Source organism: Chelonia mydas, chromosome 6 (genome assembly GCF_015237465.2).
Source record: "Chelonia mydas isolate rCheMyd1 chromosome 6, rCheMyd1.pri.v2, whole genome shotgun sequence".
Taxonomy (NCBI): Eukaryota; Metazoa; Chordata; order Testudines; family Cheloniidae; genus Chelonia; species Chelonia mydas.
In genome coordinates, this window is record NC_051246.2 from 12,977,828 (window position 1) to 12,997,381 (window position 19,554).

A 19,554-nucleotide genomic window follows, 5' to 3' on the forward strand; every position below is an offset into this window, starting at 1 on the left:
CTAGCTCCCACTGGTGGAAAGGGCAGAGCTGCTTCCCTACCTGCTCCAGGGGAAGAGCTCTGTGTGAGGAAGAAGCCCAAGGAGCTCTCAATTGCTGACCAGTCCCAGGTCTCTTCTGCATCTGGAAAATCTGCACCAAGACAAAAAGTCTTTGGTCGACATCATATGAACCGAATGATTATCACTGAAAGAAGCCCTTTCCCCTGCATGGTAAATTACTCATTTATGGTCACTGTTGGACAGTGGGTTCCACAATGCACAAGAGGGGAAGCTATTTGGGTCTCGACAGTTACTTTGTACTGTGGTAGCACAACTGAGACCATGGTTCCATAGTACCAGGTGCTACACAAAATTACAGAGAGATCGCCCTGATATTGAAGAACTTATACACTAAACACACAAAGGGTAGGAGAGAACCTTAGCCAAAGGAGTAATTTGCTGCTGTAATAATTGGGCCCACAAATTTTACCCTAATTGGCCATTTAATTGTAAAAACTGTGAGAAAATTTATAAGTGTTACAATGTCCTACAACAATAAATGTTGATGGGAAAAGGTGAAAAATATAAACAAGATGATGGAATTAGTCCAAACAAAAAAGGCCTATAACGCAATTCACGGACAGTGTTAAAACGATGGCTGTAAACAAGAGAAGTGTGGAACTGGACATTAACGAACCAAAATGACTGAGTTTAATTTAGGCCTAACTGGCAGAAAAACAATGAGGGGCTGTGCTATTTTGCCCACTACTTCCTTTAAGGGTTTCTCAAAAGAAAACACTTTCAGGGGACAATAAAGGAGCGGAACTGAATGCAACCCTTGCTGACTGAAAAAAACAGCAACAATAGGAGCGTGCCAACAACTGCTGCAGTGAGCGATACCATCAAGCTGCTGCCCTGATCCTGATTTTGGGACCCCAGATGTTCTTCATCCTAATCCTAAAAGATGTCTTAACAAGACCGGACCAGAGAAAGGTAGCTGGAGGATATTGCCACCGTTACCAGTTCTCGCTAACTCCCCCAAATCACCTAGAATGTGAGATTTTTGTGCCCCTGTCCCTCTTAACTCCCATGAATTCTTTTCATTCCCCATCATATTTCTTCTCTTTCTTATTTTTCTCCCTTTGCCTTCTAATAAGTAAGAGTCTGGCTTAGCTGGCCAAAACTGCCGTAGTTTGCAACCTTGCTGTAAGCCTGTGATCAAAGAAGCAGCCAAACGCATTGTTCAGAACAGACCAACGCTGGTACACGTTTGCCAGGCAGGTCTCCAATTGGCTGATCAGACCGTGTGCCATGCCTGTGTTTCTCCAGCCATGAAGCAGCAAGTAAGAGTAAACCCAAGTCAGAAGCCACATGTTCTATACATGCTGTTCTTTTCTCTTCCGTCTTGAGTGGGTTTGTCTTTTTTTGTCTCCTAGGAAACGGGATCGAATTTTTATAATATCAACAACAGCTCCAAGAGCTTTGACGTTTCAAAAGGACAGTTATGACCATGTTTAATACTATCTAAAAGACTTTCCAACAGAGAACTTTTGTCCAAAGACTCTCTCCAGCCAAAGGGAAAGACAACAAGGGACAGTGTCAAAATAAAAGTATTACATCATCCCTGACATTTCAAATGCCTTATCTCTTGTTCCTTTTTTTTCCCTGTATCTTTAATAAAAGAATAGAAAAAAAATTTTGTGGTGTTTTCCATGGTACTATGCAGGCTACTGTCTCTATATTCCTAACCCCAAAGCTTATTTAACACTCTTTAATGTTGCCCATGACAGTGTCATGTTAACATCTTTGTCTCTCTAGGCCCATGTAGTCTATATGAATTAATACAACATTGTCCAAGGTCTGCCAGCAGCTCAGTGGCAGAATGAGGAATAGAGTCCTGGTCTCCTCACTCCCACAACATGATGTTGTCTCCCAACTAATCCTGGGGAGTAATAATGAAATCCCTTATTAATGTCAACTGAGAGCCCAAAAAAGCGATGGAACAATGCTGAGTACCTACAAAATTGGGCCTGAACTTGGAACGAAGACACCCAAGTGCTGCTTGGCCAATGATTCAGACAGCCAGGGAAGGGTTACAAACACTTTGATAGACGGGATTAGAATTCAAAATGATGTTGACAAACTGGAGAATTGGTCTGAAATCAACAATGTGAAATTCAAGAAACACAAGTACGAAATAGTTCACTTAGGAAGGAAAAATGAAATGCACAATAGAAAATGGGGAATAACTGGCTTGGCAGCAGTACAGCAGAAAAGAACGTGACGGTTATAGTGGATCACGTATTGAATGGTAGCCGATAATGTGATACTGTTCTAAAAAAGCCTAATATAAGACTAAAAGACTAGCATTCTGAGATCTACTGTCACTTTGGCCAAAACATATCAGGATTCCAGCTGCCTTCAGCTACTTGTTGGATCCCTCCACATGACTTTAACTCCTTCCTCACCTGGGTGGGTACGTCTCAGAATGTCCCCATCTTCATCTTCTGTGAGACCCTGCACACATAGATCTTCCCCTCGTTCTATGCTGGAGATCACCACTGGCTTGGGGGTTTTGATTCCTGCTTAGAGAAAAGGATCACCGCTAAGCACTTCTAGGAACAGAAGTGCTGTACTTTCCACCGATGCACATGCAATGTTTGTGCCAATTAGGCAACCTGCTAATTGTGAAGGCTAATAGGCAATTGTTTTCCCTAGAAACATGAACTGCAGCTTATGATCAACACTCCTGGTAGCCGGCAGTGGTGGGATACTGAGTTGCAAACAACCTGGCACCTGTGGAAAGGGCAGATGGAGAGGACTGCAGTGTCTGAACGGATTGGGGGGAACAGATTTGGCAAATGCTGGATATTTCTCCTTACCCTAGGAGAGTTACTCTACTATGGCCCAGCACCCCTCTCCCTCCTGTGGCTAGGTTTAAATAGGAATTAAACACCTGCAGCTGGCCTGGGCCAGATGACTTGGGCTTGAGGGGCTTGGGCTGTGGGACTGTAAAATTGCTGAGTGGATATTTGGAGGGAGGATCCCAGAGCCCAGGCACCAGCCCGAGAACATCTACAATGCAATTTTTAGCCATACAGTCTGAGTCCCACGTCCTGAGTCAACTGACCCAGGCCAGCCAGAGCAGCATAGATTAACCCAGCATACACCAGCATAGCTGAACCCAGTCTGCCTTTCTCCTTAACTGTGGTGTTGGCTGGGCTTTCATACTATAGGCCTGCAGAACACACTGCTGTTTTCTGCTATGTGCCTGTCTGGGAACTACAAGAGCCAGAATTCTCTTGCACTAAACTGTGGAGACCTAGTGACCATGGGTGGAAGTGCATCCTCTTGAAGATATGCAGTGTAGTTTTAGACCTTTCAGTCCCAGGATATTAGAGAGATCAGCTAAGTGAGGTAATACCTTTTATTGGACCAACTTCTGTTGGTGAGAGAGAGTTTTCCTTTCCCAGACCTGAAGAAGAGCTCTGTGTGGCTCAAAAGCTTCTCTCTCTCAACAACAGAAATTGGCCCAGTAAAAGATATTACCTCACCCACTTGGTCCCCCCATGAACTGGCTGCTCTGCTCAGTTAAACAAACTTCTATCTATCCACACCCATGCACCCCTCCTTCCAACCCCATAGACACTGTTCCTCCCAACCATTCATACATATGCTCCATCTCAGTTACGGTGTCTCTGTGCAGCACGCAGTGCACTGGGGCCCTGATCTCACAGACACAGCTCCTCACCTAATGAGACCAGAATCTGGTAATTTTCCCACATGATGTGTCTGTAAAGTTGCCTTTGCTCCTCGCCCAGCAGGGCCCACTCCGCTGGGGAGAAATACAAGGCCACATCCTCAAACGTCACCGACATCTGAAAGCACAAACAACCCAACTCAGCATGGCAAAGTTTACACACTGGTAGAGGAATAGCTGTTGCAGGTAAGGCAGATGTATCGTGGTCCATGGAACCGGGAGCGCCTTGGGAGGTTTGAAAGTTTGTACCATTATTATGGGTGCTGGTTTGCGCAGCGTAAAAAAAGTAATGAAGAGTGTTTTCTGTGTCTGTGATTCACCACATAGTGGTGGCTCCGAGAGCTGGGCCCGGCCCCCAGCTGTGGGTGTTGTATCCTGTCACAAAGAGCTGCATCACTTCTGAGGCAGCGTCCTCCTGATCCTCTGTCATGATGCGACAGGCAGGCCAAATGTCAGTGAGTGTCACAGCAACCTAGAGCACCAGGTCAAAGCCCCACTTACATTTAACCTGCACACCTGACCCTCTGTCACCATGCTGGGGGGCTGGGTAGACCAAACCTGAGTAGCACTGCAGCCCCTCCAGCCATGATGCAATGCCCAGAGCAGGGCACTGGGCGGAGCCAGCCCCATAGGACTCTGCTGGAGCCACTACTGCAGGGTGAATGTGGGGCACTGGAGTGGCATTGTGGGGTGTGTGCAGGGTTGGTTCACTCCCCAGGTGCTCCCTCCCTGGGCTTGCCCTCTTTCTTGGGCGAGAATTAGGGTTACAGTGTTGTAGCCGTGTTGGACCCAGGATATTACAGAGACAAGGTGGGGGAGGTAATATCTCTTATTGAACCAACTTTATTTGTTCTTGAGCTACACAGAGCAGGGTCCCAAAGCCCAGGCTCCAGCAGGAGCCCAAATGTCTGCACTGCCATTAAACTGCCCCTAGGCTGAGCCCCATCAGCTGGCACAGCCCGGCTGCAGGTTTTAGTTGCCGTCTGCACAGACCCTGGGAGCCCCAGCCAGAGAGCTGCAGCTCAAGCAGGAGCAGCCCAGGCTGGTCGCGCTGGAGGTCCCGGGCTGAATCCCCAGCACGCTGCCCGATGGGGCGCTCACAGAAGGAACCTTCCCCCCGCGGTACCCACGGACCCCGCGCAGCCTCCCCCCGCGCCTCCCATCGCCGGTGTGTGCAGCGGCCCCAGCCCGGCGCCGAGCCCGGTGTCCCGACGGGCCGGTCCCAGCCCCCGTGGCACAGGCCAGAGGAACCGACCGAACGGACCCGCCCCCCAGCCCCGGCCGGTGCCTGCTCTGCGGGGAGGGGTCAGAACCCGGCAGCCCCCGCAGCCCCTCCCCGGGGAAGGGTCCCGCCTGCCCCCATCAGCGAGCTGGGGGGCTCGGTCGGGCTCTCGCTGGCTGGGGCGCGGACCCTGCCGGGCTCCGCTGCACAGACCGGCCCCCGGGGGGTGGCTCCGGTCCCAGGCGCGGTTCGGCTCCGGCGCCAGCAGCCTCCCCCCCGGGCAGCGATTCGCAGCCTCTGCGGCAGCTTCCCTCCCCCCGCGGCCGCCTCTGGCTGCGCCTCCCCGGGCCCCGCTCACCGCCCCGCGCGCCGGGGCTGCAGCCTGCAGAGGGGGCTCGCTCCCGCACGCGCCGCTCGGGCCGCGCTCGGCCCCCGGGTCTCCGCGGCGGGCACGAGAATGTCCCTCCCTTCGCCCGCCCCCTCGCGCAGTCATTCCTGGGCCTGTCTAGGCTGTGGAGGACCCCGAGCTCTGTGGGTTTAACCCTTAATCATCTCGGTCGGGAAAGCGAGTTGCTCGGGGAGCCACCAGGGGAGATGGGGCGAAGTCGCTTCCCTGTGGGTTGGTGGCTCCCATCCCTTGTGCAAAGGCGGGTATCGCACCAATGTTACAGTGGGGGGCTGGACGCCCTGTGTAGGATAGAAACCACTTCAACCTGGGGGTGCTGCCGCACCTGCACTCCCAGCACCCTGAGTTCCAGCCCCCCTCTTAATTCATCAGGGTGTGAGAGATGCCTTTTCAAACATTTCACCAGAATAAATATGGATTGAGATTCATAACAGTGTCTATCAGTAAATTAATAGATTTAATAATTATTCAAACCTAGAACTGGGATGTGATTGGCTGTAAGTAATAAAATACTTTAATGGCACTTACAGTGCCCTGAAAAGTGAGACAAGAATATGCCACTCCCCAAGCTGAAACTCTGCGTCTGGTCTACACTCTGCTAAATATCAGACCCGGCTGAGTTTCTATTTTGTGTCTGATTTAACAGTAGTCATACCATATGTATGAAAAAAAAAAATCAACCGAAAGCAATATTCAACAAAATTGTTGCAGACCGACATGTAATGTTTTCACATAAATTATATGGACAGTTACAATTCAAGAAAGCTCCATGACTAACCTTTCTTGGTCCTTAAACAAATTAAGAACTGGAAAAATGGCTAATCTAGAGAACTGTCTTGCAGCAAAAAAAATAAATAAATAAACAAGGAGTCCTTGCGGCACCTTAGAGACTAGCAAATTTATTTGGGCATAAGCTTTTGTAGGTTATGACCCACTTTATTAGATACATGGAGTGAAAGATACAGTAGGCAGGTATAGACAGCACATGAAAAGATGTGAGTTGCCTTACCAAGTCGGGGGTCAGTGCTAATGAGGCCAATACAGTCAGGGTGGATGTGGCCCATTCTCAACAGTTGACAAGAAAGTATGATTTCTGTCCATTTATTCTTTTGCATAGAGACTGTCTGGTTTGGACAATGTACATGGCAGAGGGGCATTGCTGGCACCCTGACTGAATTGGCCTCATTAGCACTACAATAAGTAATATTTTTCCTCTGCTGATATTCATACCTTCTTGTCAACTGTTGGGAATGGGCCACATCCACCCTGACTGTATTAGCCTCGTCAGCACTGACCCCCTACTTGGTAAGGCAACTCCCATCTTTTCATGTGCTGTTTATTTATACCTGCCTACTGTATCTTTCACTCCATGCATCTGATGAAGCGGATCACAACCCACGAAAGCTTATGCCCAAATAAATTTGTTAGTCTCTAAGGTGCCACAAGGACTCGTGGGTTTTTTGCTGATACAGACTAACACGGCTGCCCCTCTGAAACCTGTCTTGCAGCAGTTACATCTTCACTCTGTTTCAAACTATGAGCACAGTTTAGCTCATATTTGTATTCTCCTCATTTAGGAGGCAGAAAATTCCAAATTCCACAGAACTTACACACCTTTACTTATCTAATTATGTACACAACAGTTTAGCTGGCAGTAGACCATAGCACACAAGTAGCATTAGATCAAGGAAACATTTGCACTAACTGTACCTAGCACACAGTTCATATCTGGCAAACCTTAAGAGAGCATACATCTTGCATCTGACAGACGTCGCATATACAATGAACAAAGATTCGAACAAGTTAACTACTAGTAAATTAGCAAAATAAAGGTTAGCACGAGCAGAGTATTCTGTCAGATTTTTAGTAGTTCAAAGCTCTAACACCCCCATTTCTAGAGTGGGAATAAGTGTTTAGAGAATATTACAAGTGAACTGAAATGCAACTGGCATAACCTGCTCCAAAAAGAAAGGCAGTCACGGATAAAGTCAGCACTACAGGGAAGATTGCAGGTCTTCACTTACACACATGGCAACACAGCCATTTCAGACTCATAATTCTATTGTATTATTTTATTCCCTCCAAGAACGATGAGACAACAGTGACAAAGTCACATCTCATCATCGCCCTCCGACAGAGAGGCATGGCCATGGATTTCCCCACTTGAGAAACAGGGAGGCACTGGCCTGGTTCTGCTGATCAATTTGTTTTGTGGCTGTTTGATTGATTTGTTTGATTCATGGACTCCAAACTGCAGTCCTGACTCCAATCATCTCTGTCCCAGCTGCAGCCTATAATGCTCACAATGGAATGTTTCGGTACCTCTAGGGTTAAATGCTTCCATCTCCAAAACTACACAAAATAATTTTAACAAACCCAGCACCTAAACTTGTGTCTATTTAGTGAAGAGATGGGAACATTTCAGAGTGGGAGCAAGTTCTCCCTCTTTTACAGGCTTTGGGAACAGGGTGAAGTGAGAGATTGAAGAGGTTCCCTCCATCAAACACAAGGGTCAGGAGTCTCTATCCTGAGTGGATGCTCTGGTGTTTAGTAAGATATGATGAGCGAGCAAAGCGCTTCCCACACTCAGTGCAGGAATATGGTCGCTCTCCTGGGTGGGTTCTCTGATGCTGAGTAAGAGATGATGAGCGAGCAAAGTGCTTCCCACACTGAATGCAGGAATATGGTCGCTCTCCTGAATGGATTTTCAGATGTTCAGTGAGAGATGATGAGTGAGCAAAGCGCTTCCCACACTGCGCGCAGGGATAGGGTCGCTCTCCTGAATGGATTCTCAGGTGGTTGGCGAGGCCAGACAATTGGGTGAAACTTTTCCCGCACTCAGTGCAACAATAGGGTTTCTCTCCAGTGTGGATTCTCTGGTGGCGAGTGAGATGTTGTAGACGGACAAAGCCTTTTCCACAGTCAGTGCAGCGATAGAGTTCGCCAGTGTGTACTCGCTTGTGTCTAGTGAGACTGTTTGGATGACCAAATACTTTCCCACACTCAGCACAGCAATGGAATCTCCCCGTACTATGGATTTCCCGGTGTCTCCTGAGACTTTGAAGGAGACTGAATTTTTTCCCACACTCAGCACAGCAATGGGGCTGCTCCCCAGTGTGGATCCTCTGATGTCTGATCAGATGTTCTCGTAGACAAAATTTTTTCCCACACTCATGGCACAAGAAGGGTCTCTCTTCGCTGTGGATTTTCAGATGTCTAGTAAGACTTGATGTAACTTTGAAGCCTTTCCCACATTGGTTACAGCAATGGGGTCTCTTTTCTGAGTGGATTGCCTGATGATTACGAAATGTTGATGAATCCATAAATCGCTTTCCACACTCAGCACAGGCATAGGGTCTCTCTCCTGAGTGGACTCTCTTGTGGATGTTAAGAGCCGATATATGGAAGAATCTTTTTCCACATTCAGCACAGCAGTAGGGTCTCTCTCCTGTATGTATTCTCTGGTGGGCAATGAGATGCGATAACTGGTGGAATATCTTCCCACATTCAGAACAGGGATGGTCTCTCTTCTTTCTGTGAGCTTTTCCGTGTGCTCTGAACTCCTTCTTTCTTCTAAAGCTCTCCCCACACTCGCTACAGTGATACAGTTCCTGTCTCCTATGAACCATCCAGTGGTGGCTTATCAGGTCTCTCTGCACCTTGAATTCTTCCCTGCATACACGGCAGGTATATAGGCTCTTTCTGGGCTCAGCTTTTCCCTCTGCAGGAGGCTTTAGATTTGGCCTGGATCTCCTCTGATGGCCTCTTCCGTTTCCTGACTCCTTCCTAGTCAGGTGCTTCCTCTGCCTTTGGAGCCTGCACTGCCTCTTGTGGTGCCTTCCCCGCTCAGACTTTTGGGAATGGCTCTCCACTGATGTTCCTGGGAAAGGCCTGGGTGACTCCAGGTTGCCAGACTCTTCCTCAGGAGTCTGCCCCTCAGCCCTGCTCAGTTTCCTCGCCCCTGGTTGGTGGGGAAGAGAATTCAGATGTTATTTCTTGTGCTGCTCAGAAAGGGATACCACTAATATTCCCAGCAGGGGGATGTGCCTAAGGGAGCCCCATGCCTCTCCCCTCAGAGCAGGGCTGGCCATCGGCAGTTCAGTGCAAGAGGCCAATCTTCCAGGGGCCTCAGCGTTGGGGAAGGAGGAAGAGATCAGTGTCTCATAGGCCCTGATAACAGCCCCACAAGCAAACGTGAAAATCGGCACCCACGATTCTCTCCCTAATCTGAGGCCCATCTCAGTGGGGAGAACAGCATCACCACAGACCCAGCACTGACACCCCTCTCCCGAGGGACTCTCACTGTGATGGATCCGAATGGCTCCATGTTCTGTGGAAAATGAGGGAGGGGGAGAGACTGGAGGAATCTGCATAAGGGGAGAGATGGAGTTTCTAGGGGCATGTCAGGGTGAGGAGCTGTAGCACTTTTCATGTTTGGGCTTCAATCCGTATTGTAATGCTCTGTGAGGGGAGAGTTTGCAGCTGATGGATGATTCCTGAAATGAGCTCTCCGGCTCCCACTGCTAGAGAGGGCAGGTTCCCTACCTGCTCCAGAGGAATATCTTCCTGTGAGGAAGAAGCCCAAGGAGCTTCCGATTGCTGACCAGTCCCAGGTCTCCACTGTATCTGGAAAATCTGCACCAAGACAAAAGGCCGTTGATTGACATCATATGGACCAAATGAACATCACTGACAGAAGCCCTTTCCCCTGCACTGTAATTACGCATTTATAGTCACTCTTGGACAGTGGGTTCCACACAGGGCGACCAGATGTCCCAATTTTATAGGGACAGTCCTTATTTTGGGGGCTTTTTCCTATTAACTATTACCTCCCACCACCGTCCCGATTTTTTACACTTGCTATCTGGTCACGCTAGTTCCACAACATACAAGAGGAGAAGCTATTTGAGGCTTGACTGTTACTTTGTATTGTGGTAGCACAACTCAGCTTGTGGTTTCATAGCACCAAGTGCTACACAGAGAGATCACCCTGATGTTGAAAAGCTTACATACTAAATACATAAAGGGTGGGAGAGAACCTGAGCCAAAAGAGTAACTTCCTATTGCAATAATTGGGCCCACAAATTTACCCTAATTGCCAGTATAACTGTAAAAACTGTGAGAAAGTTTATAAAGTGTTACAATATCCTACAACAATAAATGAAGATGGAAAAGGTGCAAAATATAAACAAGATGACGGAATTAGTCCAAACAAAAGAGGCCTACAATGCAATTCAAGGACAGTGATAAAATGATGGCTGTAAACAAGAGAAGTGCGGAACTGGACATTAAAGAACCAAAATGACTGAGTTAGAATGTAGGCCTAACTGGCAGAAAAACAATGAGGGGCTGGGCTATTTTGCTCATTACTTCTTTTTGGGGTTTCTCAAAAGAAAACACTTTCGGGGGGAAATAAAGGAGTGGAACTGAATGCAACCCTTGCTGACTGAAAAAACAGCAACAGCAGGAGTGTGCCAACAACTGCTGCGGTGAGCAATACCATCAAGCTGCCACCCCTGATACTCTTTTGGGACCCCAGATCTTCTTCGTCCGAATCCTAAAAAGTGTCCTAACAAGACTGGACCAGAGAGAGGGAGCCGGAGGATATTGCCACCGTTACCAGTTCTGGCTAACTCCCCCAAATCACCTGGAATGTGAGATTTTGTCTCCGTCCCGCCTAACCCTCATGAATTCTTTCCATTCCCCACCATATTTCTTCTCTTTCTTATTTTTCTCCCTTTGCCTTCGAGTAAATAAGAGTCTGCCTTAGCTGGGCAAAAATGCCAGTTTGCCACATTGCTGTAAGCCTGTGATCAAAGAAGCAGCCAAACGCATTGTCCAGAACAGACCAACACTGGACAGGTTTGCCAGGCAGGTCTCCAATTGGCTGATCAGACCGTGTGCTGTGCCTGTGTTTTTCCAGCCGTGAAGTGGCAAGTAAGAGTAAACCCGAGTCAGAAGCCACATGTTCTATCCATGCTGTTCTTTTCTCTTCCCTCGTGTGGGTTCGTTCTGTTTTGTCTCCTAGGACACCAATGTGAGGAGCCTAGGTAACAAAATGGAGGAACTAGAGCTACTAGTGCAGGAAGTGAAACCAGATATTATAGGGATAACAGAAACAGGGTGGAATAGGAGTCATGACTGGACTACAGGTATTGAAGGGTATGTGCTGTTTAGGAAAGACCGAAATAAAGGTAAAGGTGGTGGAGTAGCATTGTATATCAATGATGGGGTAGAATGTAAAGAAATAAGAAGCGATGGAATGGATAAGACAGAGTCTGTCTGGGCAAAAATCACATTGGGGAAAAAAGCTACTAGAGCCTCCCCTGGGATAGTGCTTGGGGTGTGCTATAGACCGCCGGGATCTAATTTGGATATGGATAGAGCCCTCTTTAATGTTTTTAATGAAGTAAATACTAATGGAAACTGTGTGATCATGGGAGACTTTAACTTCCCAGATATAGACTGGAGGACGACTGCTAGTAATAATAATAGGGCTCAGATTTTCCTAGATGCGATAGCTGATGGAATCCTTCATCAAGTAGTTGCTGAACCGACTAGAGGGGATGCCGTTTTAGATTTGGTTTTGGTGAGTAGTGAGGACCTCATAGAAGAAATGGTTGTAGGGGATAATCTTGGTTCAAGTGATCATGAGCTAATTCAGTTTAAACTGTACGGAAGGATAAACAAAAATAAATCTGCGACTAGGGTTTTTGATTTCAAAAGGGCTGACTTTCAAAAATTAAGGAAATTAGTTAGGGAAGTGGATTGGACTGAAGAACTTATGGATCTAAAGGTAGAGGAGACCTGGGATTACTTTAAGTCAAAGCTGCAGAAGCTATCGGAAGCCTGCATCCCAAGAAAGGGGAAAAAATTCATAGGTAGGAGTTGTAGACAAAGCTGGATGAGCAAGCACCTCAGAGAGGTGATTAAGAAAAAGCAGAAAGCATACAGGGAGTGGAAGATGGGAGGGATCAGCAAGGAAAGCTACCTTATTGAGGTCAGAACATGTAGGGATAAAGTGAGGCAGGCTGAAAGTCAAGTAGAGTGGGACCTTGCAAAGGGAATTAAAACCAATAGTAAAAGGTTCTACAGCCATATAAATAAGAAGAAAACAAAGAAAGAAGAAGTGGGACCGCTAAACACTGAGGATGGAGTGGAGGTTAAGGATAATCTAGGCATGGTCCAATATCTAAACAAATACTTTGCCTCAGTCTTTAATAAAGCTAATGAGGATATTAGGGATAGTGGTGGCATGACAAATGGGAATGAGGATATGGAGGTAGATATTACCATACCTGAGGTAGAAGCGAAACTCAAACAGCTTAATGGGACTAAATCGGGGGGCCCAGATGATCTTCATCCAAGAATATTAAAGGAATTGGCACATGAAATTGCAAGCCCATTAGCAAGAATTTTTAATGAATCTGTAAACTCAGGGTTTGTACTGTATGATCGGAGAATTGCCAACATGGTTCCTATTTTTAAGAAAGGAAAAAAAAGTGATCCGGGTAACTACAGGCCTGTTAGTCTGACATCTGTAGTATGCAAGGTCTTGGAAAAAATTTTGAAGGAGAAAGCAGTTAAGGACATTGAGGTCAATGATAAATGGGACAAAATACAACATGGTTTTACAAAAGGTAGATCTTGCCAAACCAACCTGATCTCCTTCTTTGAGAAAGTAACAGATTTTTTTAGACAAAGGAAACGCAGTGGATCTAATTTACCTAGATTTCAGTAAGGCGTTTGATACGGTGCCACATGGGGAATTATTAGTTAAATTGGAAAAGATGGGGATCAATATGAAAATTGAAAGGTGGATAAGGAATTGGTGAAAGGGGAGACTACAGCCTGTCATACTGAAAGGTGAACTGTCAGGCTGGAGGGAGGTTACCAGTGGAGTTCCTCAGGGATTGGTTTCTTATTTAATCTTTTTATTACTGACCTCAGCACAAAAAGTGGGAGTGTGCTAATAAAGTTTGCGGATGATACAAAGCTGGGAGGTATTGCCAATTTAGAGAGAGACCAGGATATCATACAGGAAGATCTGGATGACCTTGTAAACTGGAGTAATAGTAATAGGATGAAATTTAATAGTGAGAAGTGTAAGGTCATTCATTTAGGGATTAATAACAAGAATTTTAGTTATAAGCTGGGGACGCATCAATTAGAAGTAACAGAGGAGGAGAAGAACCTTGGAGTATTGGTTGATCACAGGATGACTATGAGCCACCAATGTGATATGGCCGTGAAAAAAGCTATGCGGTCTTGGGATGCATTAGGCGAAGTATTTCCAGTCGAGATAAGGAGGTTTTAGTACCGTTATACAAGGCACTGGTGAGACCTCACCTGGAATACTGTGTGCAGTTCTGGTCTCCCATGTTTAAGAAGGATGAATTCAAACTGGAACAGGTACAGAGAAGGGCTACTAGGATGATCCAAGGAATGGAAAACTTATCTTATGAAAGGAGACTTAAGGAGCTTGGCTTGTTTAGCCTAACCAAAAGAAGGTTGAGGGGAGATATGATTGCGCTCTATAAATATATCAGAGGGATAAATACCGGAGAGGGAGAGGAATTATTTAACCTCAGTACCAATGTGGACACAAGAACAAATGGATATAAACTGTCCATCGGGAAGTTTAGACTTGAAATTAGACAAAGGTTTCTAACCATCAGAGTGGTGAAGTTTTGGAATAGCCTTCCAAGGGAAGCAGTGGGGGCAAAAGACCTATCTGGCTTTAAGATTAAACTCAATAAGTTTATGGAGGAGATGGTATGATGGGATAACATGATTTTGGTAATTAATTGATCTTTAAATATTCATGGTAAATAGGCCCAATGGCCTGTGATGGGATGTTAGATGGGGTGGGATCTGAGTTACTACAGAGAATTCTTTCCTGGGTATCTGGCTGGTGAATCTCGCCCACATGCTCAGGGTTCAGCTGATTGCCATATTTGGGGTCGGGAAGGAATTTTCTTCCAGGGAAGATTGGAAGAGGCCCTGGAATCATAGAATATCAGGGTTGGAAGGGACCTCAGGAGGTCATCTAGTCCAACCCCCTGCTCAAAGCAGGACCAATCCCCAATTTTTGCCCCGATCCCTAAATGGCCCCCTCAAGGATTGAACTCACAACCCTGGGTTTAGCAGGCCAATGCTCAAACCACTGAGCTATCTCTCCTCCCAAGGTTTACTGCCTTCCTCTGTAGCATGGGGCCATGGGGTCACTTGCAGGAGGATTCTCTGATCCTTGAAGTCTTCAAACCATGATTTGAGGACTTCAATAGCTCAGATATAGGTCAGAGGTTTATCAGGAGTGGGTGGGTGAGATTCTGTGGCCTGCCTTGTGCAGAAGGTCAGACTAGATGATCATAATAGTCCCTTCTGACCTTAATATCTATGAACTTATGAAATGGGATCGGATTTTAATAATAGCAACAACAGCTCCAGCCCATTTCAACTAGCTGCTTCTCTTTTCCCCAGAAGGACAGTTATTACCGTCTTTAATACCATCGAAAAGACTTTCAAACAGAGGCCTTTTGTCTAAAGACTCTCTCCTGCTACAGGGAAAGGCAACAAGGGACATTGTCAAAATAAAAGTCTTACGTTAGACCTAAAATGTCTTAACTCTTTTTCCTTCTTTTTCTGTATACTTAATGAAAGGTTAGAAAGAATTTTTCATGGTGATTTCCATGGTACTGAGCAGACTACTGTCTCTGTATTCCAAATCCCAAACCTTATTTAACACTCTTCAATGTTGGCCATAACAGTGTCATGTTAACATCTTTGTCTCTCTGGGCCCATGTAATCTATATGAATTAATACAACATTGTCCAAGGTCTGCCAGCAGTTCAGTGGCAGAATGAGGAATAGAGTCCAGGTCTCCTCACTCCCACAACATGTTGCCTCCCAACCGGTCCTGGAGAATAATAAGAAAATCTCTTATTAATGTCAACGGAGAGCCCAATAAAGCGATGGAACAATGTTGGGTCCCTAGAAAACTGGGCCTGAACTCGAAAGGGAAATTCCCAAGTGCTGCTCAGTCAATGATTCAGACAGCCAGCGAAGGATTAGAAACACTCTGGACAGGATTAGAATTCTAAATGATCTTGACAAACTGGAGAATTGGTCTGAAATCAACATGGTGAAATTGAAGAAACACAAGTTCAAATTAGTTCACCGAAGAAGGAAAAATGAAATGCACAATAGAAAATGGGGGATAACTGGCTTTGCAGCAGTACAGCAGAAAAGAATGTTGTGGTTAAAGTGGATCATGCATTGAATGAGAGCTGACAATGTGATACTGTTCTAAGAAAGCCTACCAACAATAGACTAAAAGACTAACAATCAGGGATTTATTGTCACTTGGGCCACAATCAGGATTCCAGCTGCCTTCCTTCTATCCCTGCACATCAGTTTAATGCCTTCCTCACCTGGGTGGGTTCCTCTCAGGATGTCCCCATCTTCATCTTCTGTGGGACCTGGCACACACAGATTTTCTCCTCGCTCTATGCTGGAGATCACCACTGGCTTGGGGGTTTGTATTCCTGCTTAGAGAAAAGCATCACCGCCCATTAGATCTAAGCTAAGCACTTCCAGCTACACAACTGTTGCACTTTGCACCGCTCCATATGGAATGTTTGTTAATTAGGCAATGAGCTAAATGTGAAGGCTAATAGGCATTCTTTTTCTATGGAAACATGTACTGCAACTTATGGTCAACACTCCTGGTGCCCGGCAGTGGTGGGATATTGAGTTGCAAACAACCTGGCACCTGTGGAAAGGGCAGATGGAGAGGACTGCGGTGTCTCAAGGGATTGAGGGGAACAGATGTGACAAATGCTGGATATTTCTCCTTACCCTAGGAGAGTTACTCAGTTACCCAGCACCCCCTTTTCTCCTGCAGATATGTTTACATAGGAATAAAACACCTGTAGCTGGCCTGGGCCAGATGACTTGGGTTTGGGCTGTTGGACTGTAAAATTGCAGAGTGGATATTTGGAGGGAGGGTCCCAGAACCCAGGCTCTAACTCAGGCATGAACATCTGCGATGCAATTTTTAGCCCCACAGCCTGAGTTCTACATCCTGAGTCAACTGACCCAGGCCACCCATAGCCATGCCAGGGGTCTTTTATTGCTGCACAGATGAACCCAGTCTGTCTTTCACCTTAACTATGGCGTTGGCTGGCCTTTCATCCTGTAGACCTAACCAACACACAACCCTTTTCTGCCTATGTGCTCTGTCCGGGGAACTACAAGAGACGCAATTCTCTTGCACTAAACTGTGGAGCCCTAGTGACCATGGGTGGAAGTGCGTACTCTTGAAGATATGCAGTGTAGTTGTAGCCGTATCAGTCCCAGGATATTAGAGAGATCAGCTGAGTGAGGTAATATCTTTTATTGGACCAACTTCTGTTGGTGAGAGAGAGTAGTTTTGCTTTCCCAGACCTGAAGAAGAGCTCCGTGTGGCTCAAAAGCTTCTCTCTCTCAACAACAGAAGTTGGCCTAATAAAAGATATTGCCTTACCAACCTTGTCTCCCGATAAAAGGGCTGCTCTGCTCCATTAAACATGCCTCTATCCATCCACACCCATGCACCCTTCCTTCCAACCCCATAGACACCTCTCCACCCAACCACTCATACCAATGCTCCATCTCAGTTACTGTGTCTCTGTGCAGAACCCAGTGCACTGGGGCCCTGATCTCACAGACACAGCTCCTCACCTAACGAGACCAGAATCTGGTAATTTTCCCACATGATGTGTCTGTAAAGTTGCCTTTGCTCCTCGCCCAGCAGGGCCCACTCCGCTGGGGAGAAATACATGGCCACATCCTCAAATGTCACCGACATCTGAAAGGACAAACAACCCAACTCAGCATGGCAAAGTTTACACACTGGTAGAGGAAGAGCTGTTGCAGGTGAGGCAGACGTACAGTGGTCCACGGAACTGGGAGGGCCCTGGAAGGTTTGAAAGTTTGTACCATTATTATGGGTGCGGGTTTGCGCAGTGTAAAAGTAGTAATGGACAGTGTTTTCCGTGTCTGTGATTCACCACATAGTGGTGGCTCCGGGAGCTAAGCCTGGCTCCATGCTGTAGGTGTTGTATCCTGGCACAAAGAGTAGCACCACTTCTGAGGCGGCGTCCTCCTGACCCTCTGTCATGATGGGACAGGCAAGCCAAACTTCAGTGAGTGTCGCAGCAACCTGGAGCACCAGGTCACAGCCCCACTTACATTTAGCCGGCACACCTGACCCTCTGTCACCATGCTCGGGGGCTAGGCAGACCAAACATGAGTAGCACTGCAGCCCCTCCAGCCATGATGCAATGCCCAGAGCAGGGCACCGGGCCCAGCCAACCCCACAGGACCTTGCTGGAGCTACTATTGCAGGGTGAGAGTGGGGCACTGGAGTGGCATTGTGGGATGGGTACAGGAGTGGTTCACTTCCCAGTCACTCCCCCCTAGGGCTTGCCCTTTTTCTTGGGCGGTAATTAGCGTTACACTGTTGTAGCCATGTTGGTCCCAGGATATTACAGAGAAAAGGTGGGGGAGGTAATATCTCCTTCTGGACCAACTTTATTTATTCTTGAGCTACACAGAGCATGGTCCCAAAGCCCAGGCTCCAGCAGAAGCCCGAATGTCTGCACCACAATTAAACTGCCCCTAGGCTGAGCCCCATCAACTGGCACAGCCCAGCTGCAGGTTTTAGTTGCCCTCTAGACCAGGGGTGGGAAAACTGCGTCCTGCAGGCCGGATCTGGCCCATCAGGGCTTTGGATCCGGCCCGCGGTATTGCCCCCAAGGCGCTGCAGGCCCCGTGCCACTCTCAGAAGAGGCCAGCACCACATCCCTGCTGCCCCTGGGGGCGGGGAAGGGGGGGGGGCAGAGGGCTCCGTATGTTGCCCTCACCCCCAGGCACCCCCCGCAGCTCCCCTTGGCTGGGAATGGGGAACCGTGCGCGGCCAATGAGAGCTTCGGGGGAGGTACCTGGAGGCGTGTCAAGGGCAGTAAGTGAAGCCCTGTGCAAACCCCCGCCCGCCCACCCGCCCCCCAGGGCCATGCAGGGACCTGGTTCCGGCCGCTTCCCGGAGCGGCGCGGCATGGGGCCAGGGCAGGCAGGCAGGGAGCCTGCCCTGGCCCCGGTGCATGCCGCTGCCACCCCTTAGCCACTTTAGGTAAGCAGCACCAGACTGGAACCCGAACCCCTCCTGAACCCCACCCCCCAACTCCCTGCTCTGAGCCCCCTGCCAAACCCCACACCTCTCCTGCACCCCTGCCCTAAGCCCCCTCCCGCACTCTGCACCCCTCCTGCACCCGAACTCCCTGCCCTAAGCCCCCTATACACCTCACACCCCTCCTCTGCCCCAATCCCTTGTCCTGAGCCAGTTCCTGTACACTTCACCCCAACCCCCTGCCCTACATACAATTTCCCCACCCAGATGTGGCCCTCGGCCCAAAAAGTTTACCCACCCCTGCTCTAGAGAGACCCTGGGAGCCCCAGCCAGAGAGCTGCAGCTCAAGCAGGAGCAGCCCCAGCTGGTCGCGCTGGAGGTCCCGGGCTGAATCCCCAGCACGCTGCCCGATGGGGCGCTCACAGAAGGAACCTTCCCCCCGCGGTACCCACGGACTCAGCGCAGCCTCCCCCCGCGCCTCCCATCGCCGGTGTGTGCAGCGGCCCCAGCCCGGCGCCGAGCCCGGTGTCCCGACGGGCCGGTCCCAGCCCCCGTGGCACAGGCCAGAGGAACCGACCGAACGGACCCGCCCCCGCAGCAGCCTCCCCCCGGGCAGCGATTCGCAGCCTCCGCGGCCGCCTCCCTCCCCCCGCGGCCGCCTCTGGCTGCGCCGCCCCGGGCCCCGCTCACCGCCCCGCGCGCCGGGGCTGCAGCCTGCAGAGGGGGCTCGCGCCCGCACGCGCCGCTCGGGCCGGGCTCAGGATTGACGCACGGAAGGTCTCGCAGTCATTCCTGGGCGTGTCTAGGCTGTGGAGGACCCCGAGCTCTGTGGGTTTAACCCTTAATCATCTGGTTAGGAGAAGATTTGTTACAGACCCAGCCAGTCGTGAACACGAAGCGAAGTCGGTTCACTGCTGATGGGTCCCATAGTCCCATTCCTTATTCAAAAGAAAAGGAGTACTTGTGGCACCTTAGAGACTAACCCAATTTATCTGATTAATGCTCAAATAAATTGG

At 48.4% G+C, this 19,554-nt stretch overlaps 2 protein-coding genes across 4 annotated transcripts in view; both read right to left on the reverse strand.

Moving 5' to 3' along the window:
• LOC114021489 (zinc finger protein 616) overlaps positions 1 to 5,469 on the reverse strand; it is a 39,135-nt gene extending 33,666 nt beyond the window's left edge. The window contains exons 1-4 of the mRNA XM_043548406.1: positions 5,320 to 5,469; positions 3,731 to 3,857; positions 2,448 to 2,561; positions 41 to 130 (exon numbers count right to left, since the gene is read on the reverse strand). Of these exons, the coding sequence (XP_043404341.1) occupies positions 41 to 130; positions 2,448 to 2,561; positions 3,731 to 3,857; positions 5,320 to 5,454 (466 nt within the window). The 5' untranslated portion in view covers positions 5,455 to 5,469. The remainder of the gene's footprint in view (positions 1 to 40; positions 131 to 2,447; positions 2,562 to 3,730; positions 3,858 to 5,319) is intronic.
• A 336-nt stretch (positions 5,470 to 5,805) lies between these two features.
• Positions 5,806 to 19,356, reverse strand: LOC102930961 (gastrula zinc finger protein XlCGF26.1). Of its 3 annotated transcripts, none has more exons than XM_027830834.3 (5): positions 19,229 to 19,356; positions 17,092 to 17,218; positions 15,801 to 15,914; positions 9,913 to 10,002; positions 5,806 to 9,328 (listed from the first exon to the last, which is right to left on the reverse strand). In XM_027830834.3, exons 2-5 carry the CDS (start codon positions 17,216 to 17,218, stop codon positions 7,890 to 7,892), a joined length of 1,770 nt encoding a protein of 589 aa, XP_027686635.2. In that variant the 5' UTR covers positions 19,229 to 19,356; the 3' UTR covers positions 5,806 to 7,889. The 3 variants fall into 3 exon arrangements, with proteins under 3 accessions (XP_027686635.2, XP_043405361.1, XP_043405362.1); XM_043549426.1 differs by lacking the exon at positions 19,229 to 19,356 and adding an exon at positions 18,991 to 19,125 and having other exon boundaries at positions 15,801 to 15,917; XM_043549427.1 differs by lacking the exon at positions 19,229 to 19,356 and adding an exon at positions 18,991 to 19,122.
• Between the last annotated feature and the right edge of the window lie 198 nt (positions 19,357 to 19,554).